This window comes from Thalassophryne amazonica, chromosome 16, assembly GCF_902500255.1.
Source record: "Thalassophryne amazonica chromosome 16, fThaAma1.1, whole genome shotgun sequence".
Taxonomy (NCBI): Eukaryota; Metazoa; Chordata; class Actinopteri; order Batrachoidiformes; family Batrachoididae; genus Thalassophryne; species Thalassophryne amazonica.
The window spans coordinates 53,784,823-53,809,410 of NC_047118.1; the positions used below are offsets into that span (position 1 = coordinate 53,784,823).

The window sequence follows — 24,588 nt, forward strand, 5'->3', positions numbered from 1 at the left end:
CACAGGTCTCCACATCGAGCAGTTCCAGGCAGAAACATGTTTGGAAAGAAAACAGCGAAATGTGAAGGAAATGGTCCCATGACAAAGACGTCGTGTATGAAGAGTGAGGCGGTCAGTGGTTATATCCCCGTCACACGAGAGGCCGAATGGAAGTTCGGCCCACATTCCGGAAGTGTTGAGGTGCTTTTGAGGACGTCAGACAGTTCGACGTCCTCAAAAGCACTTTGACACCGGCCCACTCAGAAAGCATTCTGAGAGCAGTCTAAACAGTCGGGCAGATTCATGTGCAAAACATTCGGGGTGCAGAAATATTGAACGGCTGTTGGAATGCAGTCTGACCGCAAACTAAATATTCATACAGCATGAAAACAACATTCTGAAAGCATTCAAGGGGCGGTTTGGAATGATCCGTTTGATCCATTTTGGATCCTGGCCGAATGTCCCAACTGTGCCTGAACGTACCACAAGTGCACCTCGAGTGCTGCTGGGTTATATTTCCTCTACCTGCAATCGCACCTCACTCATTCGGCAATGTAAGTGCATTGGTCTTATTCTCACTGCATTCTGACATCTGTCTGGGCGATCCTAATGTGTTCCACCTGCATGTGTACTGCGTTCATGGGCTAAATGCACACGGCGTAAGCACGAATCAATTGGGGTGGGTCGCAGCACAGTCTGAGTAGTCATACGGCCATCTGCCACAATTCTTATTCCCTCCCAGAAGTGGCACAAATTCTGGCTTTTTTGACATTCGGCCTTGGTTGGCTTGATTCTTGCTAAGTGTGACGGGGCTCTTACTGTCTGTGTGCACTCCAACGATGAGGTAATCACCCATGGTCTTGGCCTGTCGCAGCTGGTTGGAGTGACCGTAATGCACCATGTCATAGCTGAGAAAGCAAAAACACAAAGTGGGTAAATCAAAAGCATAGTTCAGGATACTTGTAATTTAACTCATTTTTAAAAATAACAGAATAATATAATTTTCATTATGAAAAAAAGTTTTTTGTTCATTTCTCTTTTTTTTCCTGACCTTGTAGCTAAACCTTTACGAGGAGCTGTGGAAGAGAACATTTTATGGAAATTTGTGGATTGAAAACAAAGTGCATCAACTTAAACTCCCCCCACAGATTTCCACTTTTTATATATTTTACAACCCCAATTCCAATGAAGCTGGGATGTTTTGTAAAATGCAAATAACAACAAAATGCAATGAGCAAATATTTGCACAAAAACAATAAAGTTTATCAGTTTGAACATTAAATATCTTGTCTTTGTGGTGCATTCAATTGAATATAGGTTGAAGAGGATTTGCAAATCATTGTATTATATAAACAAACAACAACAACGACAAAAAAACACCCTTAACATCTTTGCAACTTCATAATTATTACAGTTGAGACTGAAGAATAGTGTTTTTATTAGTATTATGAAATTTTATTTTCAATTTAGAATACTAGAAGGTAACAGTCTTGGCCCGGGTGAAAAGTCGTTAGTTAATTACTGAGTTTTAAGCATTTTTCATCCAAAAAAGGTGAAGCACACTGTAGGGATCAGTGCACTGACATGCTTTTGCTTATTCTTTTAAAATTGCTGTGTAACTGTGCAAAAACTGTCGCAGTTGCATTTTCCTAACAGTGTTGAGATATTTATTGTATGTTTTGATTATTTTATTTTCCATTTTACTGTTTCTCTTCTGTAAAGTACTGACTAGGGATGGTATCGATAAGATTTTATCGATAGATACCATTATCGATTCCGCTTATCAATTCATTTCCCTTATCGATACCTTGTTAATTTTTTGTGTACTAAAAGTACGCTTTACAGGTTTTCTATGTCAAAGAGCTTTTTCTTATTGTGCATCTGCTCTGTGGAACGGTCTTCCTGTGACCGTGAGACAGTCAGAGTCCGTGGATATTTTTAAGTCAAGACTTAAAGCCTATTTTTATTCTCTTTCTTATGAATAGTTTTATTTTTATCAGTTTTATTCTTTTACTTCTGTTTTTAATTATCTATTTGATTTTTTTTATTTATTTTAATTTTTTATGTTGAACTGTTCTATGTGAGGCGCCTTGAGATGGCTTTTGTTGTAATTTGGCGCTTTATAAGCTGATTAAATTGAAATTGAACAACATTTTATCAATCAATCAATCAATCAATTTTTTTATATAGCGCCAAATCACAACAAACAGTTGCCCCAAGGCGCTTTATATTGTAAGGCAAGGCCATACAATAATTATGTAAAACCCCAACGGTCAAAACGACCCCCTGTGAGCAAGCACTTGGCTACAGTGGGAAGGAAAAACTCCCTTTTAACAGGAAGAAACCTCCAGCAGAACCAGGCTCAGGGAGGGGCAGTCTTCTGCTGGGACTGGTTGGGGCTGAGGGAGAGAACCAGGAAAAAGACATGCTGTGGAGGGGAGCAGAGATCGATCACTAATGATTAAATGCAGAGTGGTGCATACAGAGCAAAAAGAGAAAGAAACAGTGCATCATGGGAACCCCCCAGCAGTCTACGTCTATAGCAGCATAACTAAGGGATGGTTCAGGGAGGGTTTATTGAGTCTTAAAGTAAATAAATATGAAATTGGTCACTGGATCCTTAAACTTTGGACATAATAAACTCTACATGGTGGATCCTTGATCTCTGGACATAAATAGAAATAAACAAAATCTGTAGTTTTTGTCAAAAGCATTTCCTTTCAGACATTATTGGCATGAATGGCTTTCCATATATCTGATCTGAGCTCTTGCAGCTGGCTGTGCTGCACATCAGGATGTAATTTATAAGAACGCAGCACGTCTCATTTTGGGAGGAAAAAAGTTTTAGTCGACTATGGTTTCTTGTCTGTATTACAATGTTTGTAAAGAGGTGTCATTTTATGTTGTGTGGGCCGCTGAAGAGGAGGTACTGCTGGCCCACCACCACCAGAGGGCGCCCTGCCTGGAGTGCAGGCTCCAGACATCAGAGGGCGCTCCCGCCTCACAGGAGCAGCCAGGACGACAGCTGTCATCCATCACGGGAGACAGCTGATCCCAATCAAGACGGAGGTATAACAGCAGGACGGCATCTCCACCTCATTTGCCGAGATATCGCCATACCTAAAGAGGTAACGTACTCAGCCGTTGTGTTGTCTTTCAGACAGTGAACATTGTTGCTTTGTGTTTTGACAGTAGTCAGTGAGTACTTGCAGCTGGAGACTGAGTTGGACTTTTCATCAACCTTTTTGATAAGTACTCATACTCCTGCACATACCAGTTGTTGACGAGAGGTGGAGGTGGACTCTCCACCCTCCGTGTTGTTGGGTGCAGCCGCATCCACACCTGACTGTTTCTGTTTCCTGCCAGCAGTACCGGATCCGGCGAGCGGAGGCAGTGGCCACCTGGGAATTCGGGACTTGGCGGCTCCAGTATCCCCGGGGTCCGGTGGCGGAGGAGATCGGGTTGGTTCCGGTTCGACTTGGACAGACGTCTCCTATCGTCGAGCCTGCTCACACGACACCTTTGAATTAGACTAAATCTCTCTATTGTTATCAGTTGTATTTGTTGTGCCCTTTTTCCACAACAGTAAAAACAGTGTTATTTGATTCCTCCATTGTCCGTTCATTGTCGCCCCCTGTTGTGGGTCCGTGTTCCTACACTTTCACAACAGGATATCTCGGCCAGCGTCATGGATCCCGAGGGGCGTCAACCGGCTGTTGAACGGCCAATGGAAGAACAGGACGCGCAGGCGTCCGCAGGAGGGGTAATCGGTGAGTTGCAGCGGATCCTCACCACTTTCACGACTCGGTTAGATTTGATGACCGAGCAGAACGTCCTCCTGAACCGCAGGGTGGAGGCTCTCGCCGCGCAGGTGGAAGCGCGCCCTCCGGGCGCCGCTGCGGCTCTCCCTCCCGTAGACCCTGTGCGTAGCGTTGACGTTCCACTGGTTGTTCAACGACCTCTCCCACCTTCCCCGGAAGCATACATAAGCCCCCCAGAGCCGTACGGAGGCTGTGTGGAGACGTGCGCGGATTTTCTGATGCAGTGTTCGCTCGTCTTCGCACAGCGTCCCGTCATGTACGCGACCGATGCTAGTAAAGTAGCTTATGTTATAAACCTGCTTCGCGGTGAGGCACGCGCTTGGGCTACAGCGCTCTGGGAGCAGTCTTCACGGCTCCTTCTGACATACGATGGGTTTGTAAGGGAGCTCAGAACCGTGTTCGATCACCCTAATAGAGGCGAAACCGCTTCAACCGTGCTACTGTCAATGAGACAGGGGCGCCGGAGCGCAGCTGCCTATGCAGTCGACTTCCGCATTGCGGCTGCGAGATCCGGCTGGAATAGCGCTGCCCTCCGCGCCGCCTTTGTAAACGGACTGTCTTTGGTTCTTAAGGAGCACCTGGTGGCTAAGGACGAACCGCGGGATTTAGATGGGCTCATCGATCTTGTCATACGGTTAGACAACCGGTTAGAAGAACGACGGCGGGAACTAGACGAAGGGCGTGGCCGGGCACGCGCCGTCCCTCTCCCTTCCGGTTCCGACCGCGCTCCGCCTTCCCCACGCTCCACGGCCCCTGCGCTTCGTGGGGCCACAGCTCCCCCTACTGACGAAGCTATGGACACGAGTAGGGCAACATTTAGGGCACCAGATGCACAGAGGAGATGGGCCCATGGAGCTTGTTTTGTTTGTGGTGCAATAGAGCACCATATGAGAGACTGCCCCGAGCGGTTAAACTCCAACGCCCGCCCCTAGAAACTGGGCTAGGGGTGGGCCGAGACATTCACGTGGGACACACCCACATTGCCACACGACTCCCGGTTACGATCCTTTATGAGGACTCAACCCTGAAGGCCCCAGCACTGGTGGACACGGGCTCTGAGGGGAATCTGTTGGATAGCAGATGGGCCAGGGAGATAGGGCTCCCTCTGGTGGTGCTTACCTCGCCTGTGCAGGTTCGGGCACTAGATGGCTCCCTACTCCCTCCGATCACATATAAGACACCACCTGTAACGCTGGTGGTGTCAGGAAACCACCGGGAGGTGATTGAGTTTTTTGTGACTCAGGCCACTTCCCGTGTGGTTTTAGGTTTTCCCTGGATGTTGAAGCACAATCCCCGTATTGATTGGCCGTCCGGGGTAGTGGTTCAGTGGAGCGAGACCTGCCATCGGGTGTGTCTAGGTTCCTCGGTTCCTCCCGGCTCCCAAGCTAAGGAGGAGGTCAGAGTCCCGCCCAATCTGGGGACGGTGCCGGTGGAGTACCACGACCTTGTCGACGTGTTCAGCAAGGATCTGGCTCTCACGCTTCCCCCCCACCGTCCGTACGATTGTGCCATTGATTTGGTTCCGGGCAGTGAGTTCCCGTCCAGTAGGCTGTACAACCTCTCACGGCCTGAGCGTGAATCAATGGAGACCTACATCCGGGACTCGTTAGCTGCCGGGTTGATCCGGAATTCCACCTCCCCGATGGGCGCAGGTTTCTTTTTTGTGGGTAAAAAAGACGGCGGACTTCGTCCATGCATTGATTATAGGGGGCTGAACGAAATCACGGTTCGCAACCGATACCCGTTGCCCCTGTTGGATTCGGTGTTCACGCCCCTGCATGGAGCCAAAATTTTTACCAAGCTTGATCTTAGAAATGCGTATCACCTGGTTCGGATCCGGAAGGGAGACGAGTGGAAAACGGCATTTAACACCCCCTTAGGTCACTTTGAGTACCTGGTCATGCCGTTCGGCCTCACAAATGCCCCCGCGACGTTCCAAGCCTTGGTTAACGACGTCTTGCGGGACTTCCTGCACCGGTTCGTCTTCGTATATCTAGACGATATACTCATCTTTTCTCCGGATCCTGAGACTCATGTCAGGCATGTACGTCAGGTCCTGCAGCGGTTGTTGGAGAACCGGCTGTTTGTGAAGGGCGAGAAGTGTGAGTTCCATCGCACGTCTTTGTCCTTCCTGGGGTTCATCATCTCCTCCAACTCCGTCGCTCCTGATCCGGCCAAGGTTGCGGCGGTGAGAGACTGGCCCCAACCCACAAGCCGTAGGAAATTGCAACAGTTCCTAGGCTTTGCTAATTTCTACAGGAGGTTCATTAAGGGCTACAGTCAGGTAGTTAGCCCCCTGACAGCCCTGACCTCACCAAAAGTCCCCTTCACCTGGTCGGATCGGTGCGATGTCACATTTAAGGAGTTGAAACGGCGCTTCTCGACTGCACCTGTTCTGGTGTAGTCCGATCCTAGTCGCCAGTTAGTGGTTGAGGTGGACGCCTCGGACTCAGGGATAGGAGCCGTGCTGTCCCAGAGCGGGAAGACCGATAAGGTCCTTCACCCGTGTGCCTATTTTTCCCGCAGGTTGACCCCAGCCGAACGGAACTATGACGTCGGCAATCGAGAGCTCCTTGCGGTGAAAGAGGCTCTTGAGGAGTGGAGACATCTGTTGGAGGGAACGTCCGTGCCGTTCACGGTCTTCACTGACCACCGGAACCTGGAGTATATCAGGACCGCCAAGCGGCTGAACCCCAGGCAAGCCCGCTGGTCACTGTTCTTCGGCCGTTTTGACTTCCGGATCACCTACCGTCCCGGGACCAAAAACCAAAGATCGGATGCTTTGTCCCGGGTACATGAAGATGAGGTCAAAACGGAGCCGTCGGATCCACCGGAACCCATCATCCCGTAGTCCGCTATCGTGGCCGCCCTCGCCTGGGACGTAGAGAAGACCGTCCGGGAGGCCCTGACACAAGACCCGGACCCCGGAACCGGACCGAAGAACAAACTTTACGTCCCACCAGAAGCCAGGGCTGCAGTTTTGGACTTCTGTCACAGTTCTAAGCTCTCCTGTCACCCTGGGGTGCGAAGAACCGTGGCAGTCGTCCGGCAGCGCTTCTGGTGGGCGTCCCTGGAGGCCGACGTCCGGGGTTACATCCAGGCCTGTACCACCTCCGCCAGGGGCAAGGCAGACCACCGCAAGACACCGGGATTGCTACAGCCGCTGCCCGTGCCTCATCGCCCCTGGTCTCACATCGGCCTGGATTTCGTCACGGGTCTCCCGCCGTCCCAGGGAAACACCGTCGTCCTCACGATAGTGGACCGATTCTCCAAGGCGGCCCACTTCGTGGCCCTCCCGAAGCTGCCAACGGCCCAGGAGACAGCGGACCTCCTAGTCCTCCACGTCGTCCGTCTGCATGGGATACCATCAGACATCGTCTCCGATCGCGGTCCCCAGTTCTCCTCGCATGTTTGGAGGAGCTTTTGCCGGGAACTGGGGGCCACGGTCAGTCTCTCATCCGGGTACCACCCCCAGACCAACGGACAAGCAGAACGGGCCAACCAGGAGATGGAGCAAACCCTACACTGTGTGACAGCCGCGCACCCGACGGCCTGGAGTACCCACCTGGCCTGGATCGAGTACGCCCACAACAGCCAAGTGTCGTCCGCCACCGGCCTCTCCCCCTTTGAGGTATGCTTGGGGTATCAACCCCCGTTGTTTCCGGTGGTTGAGGGGGAGGTCGGTGTGCCCTCGGTCCAGGCCCACCTACGGAAGTGCCGTCGGGTGTGGCGTGCCGCCCGTTCTGCTTTGTTAAAGGCCCGGACGAGGGCGAAGAACCATGCAGACCGGCGGCGGGCCCCGGCTCCCACGTATCGTCCTGGGCAGGAGGTATGGTTGTCCACCAAGGACATTCCCCTACAAGTGGACTCCCCGAAACTGCAAGAACGATACATCGGCCCCTACAAAATACTCAAGGTCATCAATCCCGCCGCAGTGAGTCTCCAGCTTCCGGCCTCACTGCGGATTCATCCGGTATTTCACGTCTCCAGGATTAAACCCCATCACACCTCACCCCTCTGCACTCCGGGTCCGGCGCCGCCTCCTGCCCGGATCATCGACGGAGAGCCGGCCTGGACCGTACGCCGGCTCCTCGACGTTCGACGAATGGGCCGGGGCTTTCAGTATCTGGTGGACTGGGAAGGGTACGGCCCCGAAGAACGCTCCTGGGTGAAGAAGGGCTTCATCCTGGACCCGGCCCTCCTGGTTGACTTCTACCGTCGCCACCCTGACAAGCCCGGTCGTGCGCCAGGAGGCGCCCGTCGAGGGGGGGGGGGTCCTGTTGTGTGGGCCGCTGAAGAGGAGGTACTGCTGGCCCACCACCACCAGAGGGCGCCCTGCCTGGAGTGCGGGCTCCAGACATCAGAGGGCGCTCCCGCCTCACAGGAGCAGCCAGGACGACAGCTGTCATCCATCACGGGAGACAGCTGATCCCAATCAAGACGGAGGTATATCAGCAGGACGGCATCTCCACCTCATTTGCCGAGATATCGCCATACCTAAAGAGGTAACGTACTCAGCCGTTGTGTTGTCTTTCAGACAGTGAACATTGTTGCTTTGTGTTTTGACAGTAGTCAGTGAGTACTTGCAGCTGGAGACTGAGTTGGACTTTTCATCAACCTTTTTGATAAGTACTCATACTCCTGCACATACCAGTTGTTGACGAGAGGTGGAGGTGGACTCTCCACCCTCCGTGTTGTTGGGTGCAGCCGCATCCACACCTGACTGTTTCTGTTTCCTGCCAGCAGTACCGGATCCGGCGAGCGGAGGCAGTGGCCACCTGGGAATTCGGGACTTGGCGGCTCCAGTATCCCCGGGGTCCGGTGGCGGAGGAGATCGGGTTGGTTCCGGTTCGACTTGGACAGACGTCTCCTATCGTCGAGCCTGCCCACACGACACCTTTGAATTAGACTAAATCTCTCTATTGTTATCAGTTGTATTTGTTGTGCCCTTTTTCCACAACAGTAAAAACAGTGTTATTTGATTCCTCCATTGTCCGTTCATTGTCGCCCCCTGTTGTGGGTCCGTGTTCCTACACTTTCACAACAATTTTATTTAAAGCGGTGATTCATTTTGATGTTATTAATTAATTATCATGTTTTAGGTTTATTTTCAGACTGTGTCTGGCGACCTAACCAGGGCTTTAAGAGGAGCGCCAAATATCTGTAATAATATGGCTTCTTGTGCAGCTAACTGGCCTCACAGCTCATCTAGCTTGCTCATTGAGTGAAGTGGCGGCTTATGTACACAAATGATCAATTTGCTCTAAAATTCTGGAAAAGGTGGTGTCACGGCAGCTCGTGGACTAACTTACTGAGAATTATCTTTTTGAGCCACTGCAATCTGCTTTTAGAAAAAAATCATTCCACAGAGACAGCTCTCGCTAAAGTGGTGAATGATCGTCTGCTTACGATGGATTCGGACACAACTACAGTTCTGGTGCTGTTAAAGCTTAGTGCTGCGTTTGATACTGTGGATCATCATATTCTGCTAGATAGGTTGAAGAATCATTTTGGAATTACTGGGAGTGCCCTTGCATGGCTGACGTCATACTTCACCAGCCGTTCTCACTGTGTTTTGTACCGTAACACTACCTCTAACCTTAGTGACATGAAATTTGGGGTTCCACAGGGGCCCATCATAGCTCCCTTGCTTTTCTCAGTTTATATAGCACCCCTTGGGCACATACTGCTGCGTTTTGGGATTACCGTTACTATGCTGATAACTATTGACTGGTAATCTCATCCATATAAAATCCTTAGAAGATTGCCTTGCATCAGTAAGAAGCTGGATGTCTAGCAACTTCCTACTTTTAAACTCTGATAAGACTGAAATGATGGTTCTTGATCCAGTGAGACATCAGCATCAATTTGAAAAGCTAATGCTTAGCCTAGGCTCGTGTGTCATACATCACACTGACAAAGTGAGGAACCTTGGGGTAATTTTTGAACCTATGTTGTCCTTTTACCTCCACATTAGAAATATTACAAGGATGGCTTTCTTCCCCCTGTGAAATATAGCCAAGATTTGTCCCATCCTATGGCTGATGCTGAGACACTGATTCATGTGTTTGTCTCTTCTAAATTGGACTACTGCAATGTTCTATTTTCTGGTTTACTGCAGTCCAGCAATAGGGGTCTCCAATTGGTTCAAAATGCTGCTGCCAGACTTTTGACAGAAAGCAAAAAGTTTGACTACATTACACCTATTTTTGGCATCTCTTCACTGGCTTTCTGTCTCTTGAGATCAGATTTTAAGGTTCTGCTACCAACCTATAAAATTGTTCACAGACTGGCACCTCCCTACTTCGATGACCTACTTAAACCCTACATACCGGCCCAGGCTTTGCATTCTCAGGGTGCAGGGCTACATTGTGTCCCTAGGGTGAATAAAAAGTCTGTGGATCACAGAGCTTTCTCTTATCATGCCCCTGTTCTGTGGAATGATCTCCCTGCATCAATAAAACAGTCAGATTCTGTAGAGACTTTCAAGTCCAGACTTAATATGCACTTATTTTCCATTTCGTATGGCTAGCATACTGGTATAGTATGCTACTATGCTTTTTACCCTTTTAAATTCATTTTAGTAGGAAATGGAGCGGGCTGCGGCCTCAACTTTATCTATACTGTATTTGTCTTTCTGATGCCAGATTGTGTTTTTTTCTCTCCGTTTGAGGCGCGGCTGCATCCAGAGATGGGTATGGTGTCTACTTTTGCAACTCTCCTGTCCTGTGCACCGGCAAAATTTCCTGTATATTCGTACTGTAAATTGTTTTGTCAATTGTGTTGCTAGCATGCCCTAGGCAGAGGTTACCCCTTTGAGTCTGGTCTGCGTGACGTTTCTTCCTCAAATCAGAGGGAGTTTTTCCCTTACCACGGTCGCCTGTGTGCTTGCTCTTGGGGTTGGTAAAGTTAGACCTTACTTGTGTGAAGCGCCTTGAGGCAACTTTGCTGTGATTTGGCGCTATATAAATGAAAATAAGTTGAAATTGAAAGCCACTACGGCGAGAGTGCCACAATTTCTGTGGACACTGACACATATTTTAATGCCTTTCATTGTCATTATACGATGTACAACGAGATTAAGAGCCAACTCCAAAATCAGTGCAGGCAAGAAAGAAAGAAAAGCAGCAATATCCAATAATAAATTAAACATTAAAAGGTAAAGTGCACAATCCTGGATGGTATGTACATTGCAGAGTAAGTATGCTATTATATACACTGTTAAAAATTATAAATATTGCACATTATCGTCTGTGCATGCAGGAATTCAGGATTTTTACTGCTTTGGGAAAGAAACTGTTTTTGAGTCCGTTTGTTCTGGTCTTAATACACCTATAGCGCCTCCTTGAGGGCATCAGGTCAAACAGTTCAAAGCCACGGTGGGAGCTGTCTTTAGTGATGTTTAGGGCTCTGCTAAGGCAGTGGGAGCTGTAAATGTCCATCAGGGAGGGGAGAGGGCAGCCAATGATCTTTTGGGCTGTCTTTACGACTCTCTGGAGCCTCACACTGTCAGCACCAGTACAGCTGCCGTACCACACTGTGATACAGTATGTCAGCAGGCTCTGAATGGATACTCGGTAGATGGTCAGCAGCAGGTTGGAGTCTAGTTTGTGCTTCCTGAGAACTCTTAGGAAGTGTAGCCGCTGCTGAGCCTTCGTGGTGACTGCTGTGATGTTCACAGACCAGAAGATATCAGAGATGAGGACACCGAGAAACTTGAAGATGTGAACCCTCTCCACACGCTCGCCATTGATGAAAGGGGGGTGAGTCGGTGCTGTGCTTCCATATACACAAAACCACAGGGCCACAGACATAACGTTGTTTACAGAAGATTAATTTTCTACAATACACAAACACATAACTGCAATGTTATTCTATGCATGTAATTTACACATCAATCGTTATTTTTGCCAAGATTAATTTATGGCCTTTTCAAAGTAAAGAATTTGGCGAAATAATTCAAATGATCTAAATATTGTATTTTCCAAATATGAAAATTTTATAGTGTCACTGTCATTATTAACAAATTTGTCCACTTTATTATGGCTCACTACGTATACTGTGAATCTGTAAAGTATTCATAGCACTTTACTTTTTCCACATTTTGGTATGTTACAGCCTTATTCCAAAATGGATGAAATTCTTTTTTTTTTTTCCTGAAAATTCTGCACACAGTACCCCATAATGATAATGTGAAAAAAGTTGTGGTTTTTTTTTTGATTTTTGCAAATTTATGAACAATAAAAAAAACTAAGAAATAAGTACTTTGCCATGAAGCTTAAAATTGAGTTCAGGTGCATCCTGTTTCCACTGATCATCCTTGATTAAGCTTAATTGGAGTCCATCTGGGGTAAATTCACTTCAATCAATCAATCAATTTTTTTTTATATAGCGCCAAATCACAACAAACAGTTGCCCCAAGGCGCTTTATATTGTAAGGCAAGGCCATACAATAATTATGTAAAACCCCAACGGTCAAAACGACCCCCTGTGAGCAAGCACTTGGCTACAGTGTGAAGGAAAAACTCCCTTTTAACAGGAAGAAACCTCCAGCAGAACCAGGCTCAGGGAGGGGCAGTCTTCTGCTGGGACTGGTTGGGGCTGAGGGAGAGAACCAGGAAAAAGACATGCTGTGGAGGGGAGCAGAGATCGATCACTAATGATTAAATGCAGAGTGGTGCATACAGAGCAAAAAGAGAAAGAAACAGTGCATCATGGGAACCCCCCAGCAGTCTACGTCTATAGCAGCATAACTAAGGGATGGTTCAGGGTCACCTGATCCAGCCCTAACTATAAGATTTAGCAAAAAGGAAAGTTTTAAGCCTAATCTTAAAAGTAGAGAGGGTGTCTGTCTCCCTGATCTGAATTGGGAGCTGGTTCCACAGGAGAGGAGCCTGAAAGCTGAAGGCTCTGCCTCCCATTCTACTCTTACAAACCCTAGGAACTACAAGTAAGCCTGCAGTCTGAGAGCGAAGCGCTCTATTGGGGTGATATGGTACTACGAGGTCCCTAAGATAAGATGGGACCTGATTATTCAAAACCTTATAAGTAAGAAGAAGAATTTTAAATTCTATTCTAGAATTAACAGGAAGCCAATGAAGAGAGGCCAATATGGGTGAGATATGCTCTCTCCTTCTAGTCCCCGTTAGTACTCTAGCTGCAGCATTTTGAATTAACTGAAGACTTTTTAGGGAACTTTTAGGACAACCTGATAATAATGAATTACAATAGTCCAGCCTAGAGGAAATAAATGCATGAATTAGTTTTTCAGCATCACTCTGAGACAAGACCTTTCTGATTTTAGAGATATTGCGTAAATGCAAAAAAGCAGTCCTACATATTTGTTTAATATGCGCTTTGAATGACATATCCTGATCAAAAATGACTCCAAGATTTCTCACAGTATTACTAGAGGTCAGGGTAATGCCATCCAGAGTAAGGATCTGGTTAGACACCATGTTTCTAAGATTTGTGGGGCCAAGTACAATAACTTCAGTTTTATCTGAGTTTAAAAGCAGGAAATTAGAGGTCATCCATGTCTTTATGTCTGTAAGACAATCCTGCAGTTTAGCTAATTGGTGTGTGTCCTCTGGCTTCATGGATAGATAAAGCTGGGTATCATCTGCGTGACAATGAAAATTTAAGCAATACCGTCTAATAATACTGCCTAAGGGAAGCATATATAAAGTGAATAAAATTGGTCCTAGCACAGAACCTTGTGGAACTCCATAATTAACTTTAGTCTGTGAAGAAGATTCCCCATTTACATGAACAAATTGTAATCTATTAGACAAATATGATTCAAACCACCGCAGCGCAGTGCCTTTAATACCTATGGCATGCTCTAATCTCTGTAATAAAATTTTATGGTCAACAGTATCAAAAGCAGCACTGAGGTCTAACAGAACAAGCACAGAGATGAGTCCACTGTCCGAGGCCATAAGAAGATCATTTGTAACCTTCACTAATGCTGTTTCTGTACTATGATGAATTCTAAAACCTGACTGAAACTCTTCAAATAGACCATTCCTCTGCAGATGATCAGTTAGCTGTTTTACAACTACCCTTTCAAGAATTTTTGAGAGAAAAGGAAGGTTGGAGATTGGCCTATAATTAGCTAAGATAGCTGGGTCAAGTGATGGCTTTTTAAGTAATGGTTTAATTACTGCCACCTTAAAAGCCTGTGGTACATAGCCAACTAACAAAGATAGATTGATCATATTTAAGATCGAAGCATTAAATAATGGTAGGGCTTCCTTGAGCAGCCTGGTAGGAATGGGGTCTAATAAACATGTTGATGGTTTGGATGAAGTAACTAATGAAAATAACTCAGACAGAACAATCGGAGAGAAAGAGTCTAACCAAATACTGGCATCACTGAAAGCAGCCAAAGATAACGATACGTCTTTGGGATGGTTATGAGTAATTTTTTCTCTAATAGTTAAAATTTTGTTAGCAAAGAAAGTCATGAAGTCATTACTAGTCAAAGTTAATGGAATACTCAGCTCAATAGAGCTCTGACTCTTTGTCAGCCTGGCTACAGTGCTGAAAAGAAACCTGGGGTTGTTCTTATTTTCTTCAATTAGTGATGAGTAGAAAGATGTCCTAGCTTTACGGAGGGCTTTTTTATAGAGCAACAGACTCTTTTTCCAGGCTAAGTGAAGATCTTCTAAATTAGTGAGACGCCATTTCCTCTCCAACTTACGGGTTATCTGCTTTAAGCTACGAGTTTGAGAGTTATACCACGGAGTCAGACACTTCTGATTTAAAGCTCTCTTTTTCAGAGGAGCTACAGCATCCAAAGTTGTCTTCAATGAGGATGTAAAACTATTGACGAGATACTCTATCTCCCTTACAGAGTTTAGGTAGCTACTCTGCACTGTGTTGTTATATGGCATTAGAGAACATAAAGAAGGAATCATATCCTTAAACCTAGTTACAGCGCTTTCTGAAAGACTTCTAGTGTAATGAAACTTATTCCCTACTGCTGGGTAGTCCATCAGAGTAAATGTAAATGTTATTAAGAAATGATCAGACAGAAGGGAGTTTTCAGGGAATACTGTTAAGTCTTCTATTTCCATACCATAAGTCAGAACAAGATCTAAGATATGATTAAAGTGGTGGGTGGACTCATTTACTTTTTGAGCAAAGCCAATAGAGTCTAATAATAGATTAAATGCAGTGTTGAGGCTGTCATTCTCAGCATCTGTGTGGATGTTAAAATCGCCCACTATAATTATCTTATCTGAGCTAAGCACTAAGTCAGACAAAAGGTCTGAAAATTCACAGAGAAACTCACAGTAACGACCAGGTGGACGATAGATAATAACAAATAAAACTGGTTTTTGGGACTTCCAATTTGGATGGACAAGACTAAGAGACAAGCTTTCAAATGAATTAAAGCTCTGTCTGGGTTTTTGATTAATTAATAAGCTGGAATGGAAGATTGCTGCTAATCCTCCGCCCCGGCCCGTGCTACGAGCATTCTGACAGTTAGTGTGACTCGGGGGTGTTGACTCATTTAAACTAACATATTCATCCTGCTGTAACCAGGTTTCTGTTAGGCAGAATAAATCAATATGTTGATCAATTATTATATCATTTACCAACAGGGACTTAGAAGAGAGAGACCTAATGTTTAATAGACCAGATTTAACTGTTTTAGTCTGTGGTGCAGTTGAAGGTGCTATATTATTTTTTCTTTTTGAATTTTTATGCTTAAATAGATTTTTGCTGGTTATTGGTAGTCTGGGAGCAGGCACCGTCTCTACGGGGATGGGGTAATGAGGGGATGGCAGGGGGAGAGAAGCTGCAGAGAGGTGTGTAAGACTACAACTCTGCTTCCTGGTCCCAACCCTGGATAGTCACGGTTTGGAGGATTTAAGAAAATTGGCCAGATTTCTAGAAATGAGAGCTGCTCCATCCAAAGTGGGATGGATGCCGTCTCTCCTAACAAGACCAGGTTTTCCCCAGAAGCTTTGCCAATTATCTATGAAGCCCACCTCATTTTTTGGACACCACTCAGACAGCCAGCAATTCAAGGAGAACATGCGGCTAAACATGTCACTCCCAGTCCGATTGGGGAGGGGCCCAGAGAAAACTACAGAGTCCGACATTGTTTTTGCAAAGTTACACACCGATTTAACTTGATTGGACATGATTTGCTGCTTCCCTCATTGGCATTGTTTGTTGTTGGACTGAGTTCCTGTACTAAGAATCATGGCTTGTTTCCTCAACCTTCAAAATTGTTTCTTCCTATATGGATGACTTTATTGTACAGACTGTATTCTCTGATTGTATTAACTCTTTGAGATATGTGTGGCGAATAAAATCACCTTTTATTGCAAACCGGTGTTTTGTGTTCAGGGGTCCTCAGTTGTGTCCTTACACTACCAAGTATGTCCTTAGTTCCACGTTTCAATCCAGTCACCAGACTACAGAAGCATCAAAATATGTGGGTCAACACTAGCAAGTGTACGAGGTCTATTAGAAAAGTATCCGACCTTATTTAAAAAAAAACAAAAACATATGGATTTGAATCACGTGTGCTTGCGTGAGCCAACCTTGAACCTTCATGCGCATGCGTGATTTTTTTCACGCCTGTCGGTTGCGTCATTCGCCTGTGAGCAGGCTTTGAGTGAGGAGTGGTCCACCCCCCTCGGCGGATTTTCATTGTCAGGGAAATGGCTGAGAGACTGCTGCTTTGCTTGATCAAATTTTTTTTACAAACTGTGAGGCACATCCATGTGGACACCATTCGAGAAATTCAGGTGGTTTTTGGTGAAAATTTTATGGGCTTCAAAGACATTAAGGGATGTTACTGTCGCTTTAAGGACGGCCCACAGTAGCTGTGGGGCGCGCCGCGCTCCAGCTGCCATCGACAGGCTGAACGACCTTTTCATTTCTAAACGGATCGCTCTGTGGATCCATGACCATCGTGTGCACTTTCTCTGGTTATCACAAGAGCTGGACATCACCCATTTTCCTGCAGATTTCACTTTTAACAAGAGATTTTGTCATGGAAAGCCAAGCGGACGCTTCGCGCGTCATGATGGATTCGCTGCTGGACCGACACAAAACCACTCCGTTTTGGAGTGCCAGAAGGACAAGCCGGGACATGTCCACCTCTCCACAATTTCTCTGATACTCACTCGACTGGTAAGCACTGAAAGGCATGTCCCAGCTTGTCCTTCTGGCACTCCGAAATGGAGGTGTTCTTTTTCTCGCTTGCCGTCGTGACGTGCGACGCGTCCGCTCCTTTCCATGACAAAATCTCCTCGTAACAGTGGAATGTGCCGTTCATTTCCAAACTGGACGCTGTGTTTTATCCGGGACGTCGTCTGGACTAGCACAGGAATTATGAAAAGACGTGGACATCAGCACTTTTTCGGAAAATTGAGACAGACGTGCGGAGGGTGCCACGACGCGCAAAGCTAAGCCGTGATGAAGCGTCACAGAACATGTTCTGGCATGTCCAGGCACATCCACAATTTCTTGGATAATCACTCGACTGAAAAACCACCGACAGCTGTCTGAACGCCATTTCAAAGCCGTCCCGTGAGACCAAAACGGAGGTGGTTTTGTGTCGGTCCAGCAGCGAATCCATCGTGACGCGCGAAGCGTCCGCTCGGCTTTCCATGACAAAATCTCTTGTTAAAAGTGAAATCTGCAGGAAAATGGAGCCTGAGTGATATACAAGTTGGCTGATAATGTCAAACGATATGACCCTTTCATCAACATGTCAGTATCAGCACTATTTTAGCTGAAAATAAAATATACAAAAATGTTTATTTTACTGAATAAATTACGCAGAAAAACAACTTGGTTGTTGAAAATGGTGTTGTTATCCAGCAGGAAGACACTCCAACAGTACTGTCTGCAATACTGTCAAGCATGACTGGAATCCCCATCATCCCTTAGTCACATTAGCTCCAAGAGACAGTGGCAAAGCAAACAGCTGCCATTCATTTTCAATCAGAGTGGGGGTTTTACAGTGACAAGTGGTCGCTGTGCCACCAGCTAGGCAGGGCACAAAAGACACAAGAAGTCAATTTTATGCAAATGCTGAGCGATGCGACACAGCGACTGCCAATCCGAGTGAAGGGAGCTTAATGGTAGCGTGATGTACACTGGTTGGCTGTTGGGTATAATTAAACTGCTTAATTAATTAAACACATCAAGAAATTCCATGCCTTTTTTGGGAGCATTAATCAGTTGATCCACAGTAAATCAAATCTATAAATTTCTCAATCAAATGCATCTTTTAAAAATCCATATTTTTCAGATGTAGACATTTTTTAAACAAAATAAAGGATTTGATTTGCATATGAAAATAAAACAAGACTATCTAGATAGGAAATCAATTAATTTATTTAGCGTGTTGCCATCTGGTGCAGACACTCAAAGCATTTTGCAGTGATGCCTCATGTTCACACATTCACACATGCGTGTGTGTGTGTGTGTGTGTGTGTGCGCGCGCGCACTTTTAGACAAATTAATTCCACTAACAGAAATGACTAACGATCGCAATGCAAGATTAAAATTTCAAATCTTTGATATTAACTACGCTGTATGTCCACATTGTCAGGACTGATTTGTCGAACAACACTATGAATAACATCTTCAGTAATCAGTAAGAGCACAGCTGTGCACTGCATGGTACAATCATGTGCACCGTCGCACCAGCAACAGAAACACAATCCTTCCCATGCTGTTTTCAGCCCCAAGCTTTGCAAACGAAATACAGTATCTGCTCCTCACCACAGTGCCACTGTTCTGGACCTGACTGAAAACAGCTGGGACTGCACTGGAGGGACGTGAAATCCCCTGCAGTCCCCTCCTACACATATTTTAAATATCAGCTGTCATTTTCCTGTCAGGTTTGTCCAAATCAGTCATGCCCTGGCACATTATGTGTCACTTTGTATTGTGTTCTGCTGTTCTATGTCATGATCTCAACTGCATTTTGACTCCGACTTTTCAGAGAGACTTCCATTTGTTTCAGTGTGATTCAATGCAAAGTGTGGATGACCACAAGGACTTCAACTCGAGTCCTCAAAATTGCGCAGAGTCATCCACATTTATGCAGAAGACCATGTAAGCTGCACAGAAACACTAATCTGAATTTTTTAATTCTGGGTATTTTTGGAATTTTGTGTGTATTGTGGCATTAGTGTGCACTTGCATTTGTCAAAACAATAACATTTTTCGCTGGGAATTGCACCGACCTAATGCAGAATAGCCCAGCGACATCAAAATTTGCCAAAGGTCAATATTTGGGGTCAAGGTCAGGTCTACCTATTTGTTTTTGGCATCCTCCTCCTCCCCGGACCTTTTGCTGATTTCTACCAAACTTGGTTATTGAAGGTTGAGCCCAAAATTGCCCTGAAAGAAGCTATTTTGACAAACGTCAAGGTCAAGGAATTTGATTTTGAACTTCATTTGGTCCAAATGTGGCACACATGGAATGTGAACTCCAGAATTATCCTGAGAGGGTCATCCAGAGGTCAATGAATTTGGTGAAGGTCATTGGAGTCAAATGTCAGATTGCCATAGCGTTTACTAGGGGTGGATCTAGGCTCAGGTGTTTGGGTGGGTGGGGTCTGGGACTTGTTTGGGTGAGTTGAGGGGAGATTGAGGGGCATCCCCTTAGAACGCAGGAAAAAAGGTTTTTAGATTTTACAAATTTTCCAAGGCAATTTGGGAAGCTAAATGTTGACTAAAGTTGTAATTTTTCATACACAATTTTTATTTTAAATACTGAAAATCATCTAGTTCTGCATGCAGCAGGGTTGGTTCATCAACCAGCCTTTGTGTATAGAAAACCTTTGGTCAGCATCTCAAGCAGAGAGAGCAGAGGATTTCAAACCCCCCATCCCCACTAAATCTGCCATTGTTTTCCTGTCTTCATGCCCACAGCTACTACTGCCTCCTTTACTAATTCAGAGAAATAAATCATTAGATTCTGACTGTTTAACAACAAATGTGCTTTGAAATTCAAATAACACATTCACAACTCCACACAGCCCAGAATTTTGCATGAATGTAGTTGAACCAGGCAGTGAACTCAGCCACATGGGGTGTGCAGCCAGTACACTCTTAGTGCCGGTGTCCCGACGAGATGATTTACCCATCGAGAGGATCTCCACTGTGCATGCGCCCCCGTCGAGTTTATCTACCTCTCAACTTCGCATGTCCATCTCACTGTTGCGGTGAGCTCCCAATCATCTAACGACAACATTCTGCTTTAAAGACAGCGAGTGTACATGCAAATCTTTACTTTTTTAAATTGAAGACACATTACTGTATTTTTATGTAAAGACAAAACTTACATGGGTTTTCTAGTTTTCTTTAGTGGCTGTGCTCAGGTCGATGGATGGGGTGTGCACACGCAGTTGTGTGGTAGAGCTCATCTCGAGGGGACACGGTCACCCGTCGAAATTGAGCTCCACTACCAAAGAAAACCCATGTAAGTTTTGTCTTTACATAAAAACACAATAATAAGTGTCTTTTCAATTTAAAAGTAAAGACTTGCATGTACACACAGTGGTTGTCCATTCAGCTGCTCCCGTTTTTGTGTTCGGGATCGACAGATCCGCACAGGTTTTACGCCGGATGCCCTTCCCGACGCAACTCCAGTGTTACCTGGAGAAACACACACTGGTGTTCGAAAGAGGTCTCCCATCCAAGTACTAACCAAGCCCCGCATTGCTTAGCTTCTGAGATCTGATGGGTTCAGGTGTACACAGAGCAGATTGGCTGCTACTTGCATGTACACACAGTAAAGCAAAATATTTTCATAAATGGATAGAGTTGCGCCAAACAGGGCCTCCAGCATAAAACAAGCCAAAATAAAGATGCAGAGTACAAATGGAATTTCCATACTGGATCGGTCGAGACCTGGGTTAACAACGACCGCCACCGGTGCCACTGCTCAACTGGGTGCTGATGGAAATGGGGCTACTGCTGCGCAAAGAAGAAGATCAGGTGAACATGTCCATAGACAGAGAGAGAAGAGGAAAACTAGAAGGGTGGAAGTGAGAGACGGGACTTTGAATGTTGTGAGTATGACTGATAAAGGGAGGGAGCTGGCTGATATGATGGAGAGGAGGAAGGCAGAAATATTGTGTGTGCAAGAGACCAAGTGGAAGGGAAGTAAGAGCAGGAGCATAGGGGGTGGGGTGCAGGTTGTTTTATCATGATGAGGATAGGAAGAGAAACTGTGTTGGGGTCATTTTAAAGGAAGAGTATGTTAAGAGTGTGTTGGAGGTTAAGCAAGTGTCTGACAGGGTGATGAGTGTGAATTTGGAAATTAAAGGGGTGATAATGAATATCATCAGTGCATATGCCCCACAGGTAGTTGCAAGATGAAGGAGAAAGAAGATTTCCGGAGTGAATAAGATGAGGTGGTGGAGAGTGTGCCAAAGAATGAAAGAGTGAAGATAGGAGTAGACAACAGGCATGCTGGCGAAGAGAACAGTTGATGAGGAAGTAATGGGTAGATGTGGTATCAAGGACAGGAATGTGATACAGATGATAGCCGATTTTGCAGAAAGGGTGGAAATGGCTGTGGTGAAAACCTACTTTAAGAAAAGAGAGGAGCACAGGGTGACATAAGAGTGGAGGAACATGCACACAGGTGGACTACAGTCTGTGTAGGACATGCAAGGGCAAATAAACTGAGATTGTAAGGTGGTGGCGGGAGAGTGTGGAGCGAGACAGCATAGGATGGTGGCTTGTGGAATGACTATAGGTGAAGAAGAAGAGAGTGAGGGCTCAACAAAGGATCAGATGGTGGAAGCTGAAAGAGGAAGACTGTAGTGTGAAATTCAGTGACCAGGTGAGAGAGGCACTGGATGGAGGGGAAGCTGTTTTGGACAACTGGAAAAGTACTGTAGATGTGATGAGGGAGACAGCTAGGAAGGTACTGGGTGTGACATCTGGACATTGGAAGGAAGACAAGGAGACTTGGTGGTGGAATGAAGATGTCCAGGAAATCATAAGGAGAAAGAGGTTAGTGAATGTTTCAAATCTGCAGTGATTAAACCATTACTTAGGAAACCTCACCTTGACCCCAGTGTATTGAAAAACTATCGGCGATATCAAATCTATCATTCTGCTCTAAAATTCTGTAAAAAGTGGTGTCACGGCAGCTCGTGGACTATCTTACTGAGAATAATCTCTGCAGTCTGCTTTTAGAAAATGTCATTCCACAGAGACAACTCTCACTAAAGTGGTGAATGATCTGCTTACAATGGATTCGGACACCACTACGGTTCTGGTGATGTTAGAGCTCAGTGCTGCATTTGATACCGTGGATCATCATATTCTACTTGATAGGCTGGAAAATCATTTTGGGATAACTGGGAGTGCCCTTGCATGGCTGATGTTATACTTAACCAGTCATTCTCACTGTGTTTTGTACAGTAACACTACCTGTAACCTTAGTGACATGAAATTTGGGGTTCCACAGGGGTCTGTCTTTGGCCCCCTGCTTTTCTCCCTTTATATAACACCCCTTGGGCACATATTACGGCGTTTTGGGATTACCTTTCACTGCTATGCTGATGATACTCATTTATACATGACGATAACTGCTTAGTAGAGAAGCTTGAATCTTCGACTGGACTGGGTTGCTTGACGCAAGGACGTTTCGCTTCAAATTGCAGAAGCTTCCTCAGCTAAAATTCTTGCTCTGGTAGTCTGACTTCTGTGTTGACTCTTGTAGAGAAGAATAAACAGAAGCCACAAAAGCTGGAGTTTTAAACCTAACCAGACCCCTCCTACCGAGAGGCAGACTGCTATAGGCTAGTGACTAAACAATAGCTCTAATAGCAACTATTGTGCTCTAGTTAGCACCCTCCTAATGACAGGGCAGCTGTCCCTCCTAATGATGGGACGGAGACCTCTCCTGATGGCTCCCTTGACGACTCTCCTGTTGACGTGAATGACTCATTACCATGAACAAAAGACTGAAACTGCTTTGACCTGAGTACCCCATTGTAAACAGGGGACAAAGCATGTCTCAGACCCCCTCCCCGGTTAAGGCTGGGTTTCAACTGTTTCACATAGAATGCCTCCTTGATCCCTCTCTCAAACCATTTCTTCTCTCTGGCTAATATCTTAACTTCCTTGTCCTCAAATGTGTGGTTAGTGTCTTTAAGGTGGAGATGAACTGCAGACTGAGGTCCACTTGCACCATCTCTGTGATGCTGGTATAGCCTTTTGTGTAAAGGTTGCTTAGTCTCACCTATGTAGTGTTCGTTACAGTTTTTCTGACATCTGATAGAATACACTACATTGCTCGGTTTGTAACTAGGGATCATGTCCTTAGGGTGAACTAATTTCTGTCTCAAGGTGTTAACCGGTTTAAAGTAAACTAGGATTTTGTGCTGTCTGAAGATCCTCTGTAGTTTTTCCCCTACTCCTGCTAAATAAGGGAGAGACACTCCTCTTCCTCTTGTCTCCGTCTCCTGTCTATCTGGTCTCTTTGTTCTCTGGGACATCTGCACTTTGTCCAGGGACCACCGTGGGTACCCACATACTGTGGGGGCTTTCCGGACAAGTTGTTCTTTAGTCCTTCCGTCTGCAGTTGTGGGCACCTGTAGGGCTCTGTGTTGAAGAGCCCTGATCACCCCAAGCTTATGTTCAAGGGGGTGGTTTGAGTCAAAGAGCAGATATTGGTCAGTGTGAGTGGGTTTTCTGTAAACCCCTGTCTGGAGCTGCCTGTTCTCTCCAATCGTAACATCACAGTCCAAGAAGGCTAAATGGTTATTTCTGGCATCCTCAGGTGTGAACTTGATATTGGAGTCCACCGAGTTGATGCATTCTGTAAAGTACTCAACCTCCTGTTGCTTGATTTTAACCTATGTGTCATCGACATATCTGAACCAGTGACTGGGAGAGATGCCCGTGAAAGACATCAAGACTGTCTTGTCCACTCGCTCCATGTACAGATTGGCCACAATGGGGGATACCGGAGACCCCATCACACAACCATGGATCTGCTTGTAGTAATTCCCCCTAAACAGGAAAAACGTGGTGTTAAGACAGATCTCCAAGAGTTGGCAGATGTGGTCTGGTGTGAGTTTGGTCCTTTCAAGTAGAGACACATCCTCCAGCAGTCTCTGCCTCACAGCTGAGACAGCCTCAGCGGTGGGGATGCAGGTGAACAACGTCACATCAAATGACACCATAGTTTCATCTGCCTCCAGCTGCAGGTCCTTGATCTTGTTCACAAAATCTTGTGTGTTCTCCACATGGTGGTCTGAGTTAGGGCTGTCACGATTACGAATTTCTGGAGACGATTAATTGTCAGGCAAATAATTGCGATTGACGATTATATTGTCTATTTTTTTCTTTTTTCCCCTTCTTTATATTCTTCTAACATAGTATAATTACACAACTCTGGAAGAACGTTTGGCTTTTGTGAGTGGAGAAACTGGGAATAGTGCAACATTTTTATTTTTATCTTCATTTTACATAGACGAGGTCTATTAGAAAAGTATCCAACCTTATTTTTTTCAAAAACCATAGTAAGTCCCTTCGGCTGCTCCCTTGTTTGCACTCGGGGTCGCCACAGCAAATCCAAGGTGGATCTGCATGTTGAATTGGCACAGGTTTTACGCCGGATGCCCTTCCTGACGCAACTCCACATTACATGGAGAAATGTGGCAGGGGTGGGATTTGAACCCGGAGCCTTCTGAACTGAAACCAAGCACATTAACCACTTGGCCACCACCCCTGCTTTTTTTCAAAAACCATATGGATTTGAATCATGTGTGATTAC

General features: G+C 45.8%; 1 protein-coding gene across 2 annotated transcripts in view; it reads right to left on the reverse strand.

Moving 5' to 3' along the window:
* LOC117527692 (ethanolamine-phosphate cytidylyltransferase-like) overlaps positions 1-24,588 on the reverse strand; it is a 70,849-nt gene that overhangs the window by 23,497 nt on the left and 22,764 nt on the right. For both annotated transcript variants that reach the window (XM_034190148.1, XM_034190149.1), the window contains one exon: positions 799-887. In XM_034190148.1, the coding sequence (XP_034046039.1) occupies positions 799-887 (89 nt within the window). Of the gene's footprint in view, positions 1-798; positions 888-24,588 lie in introns of those variants that run through there.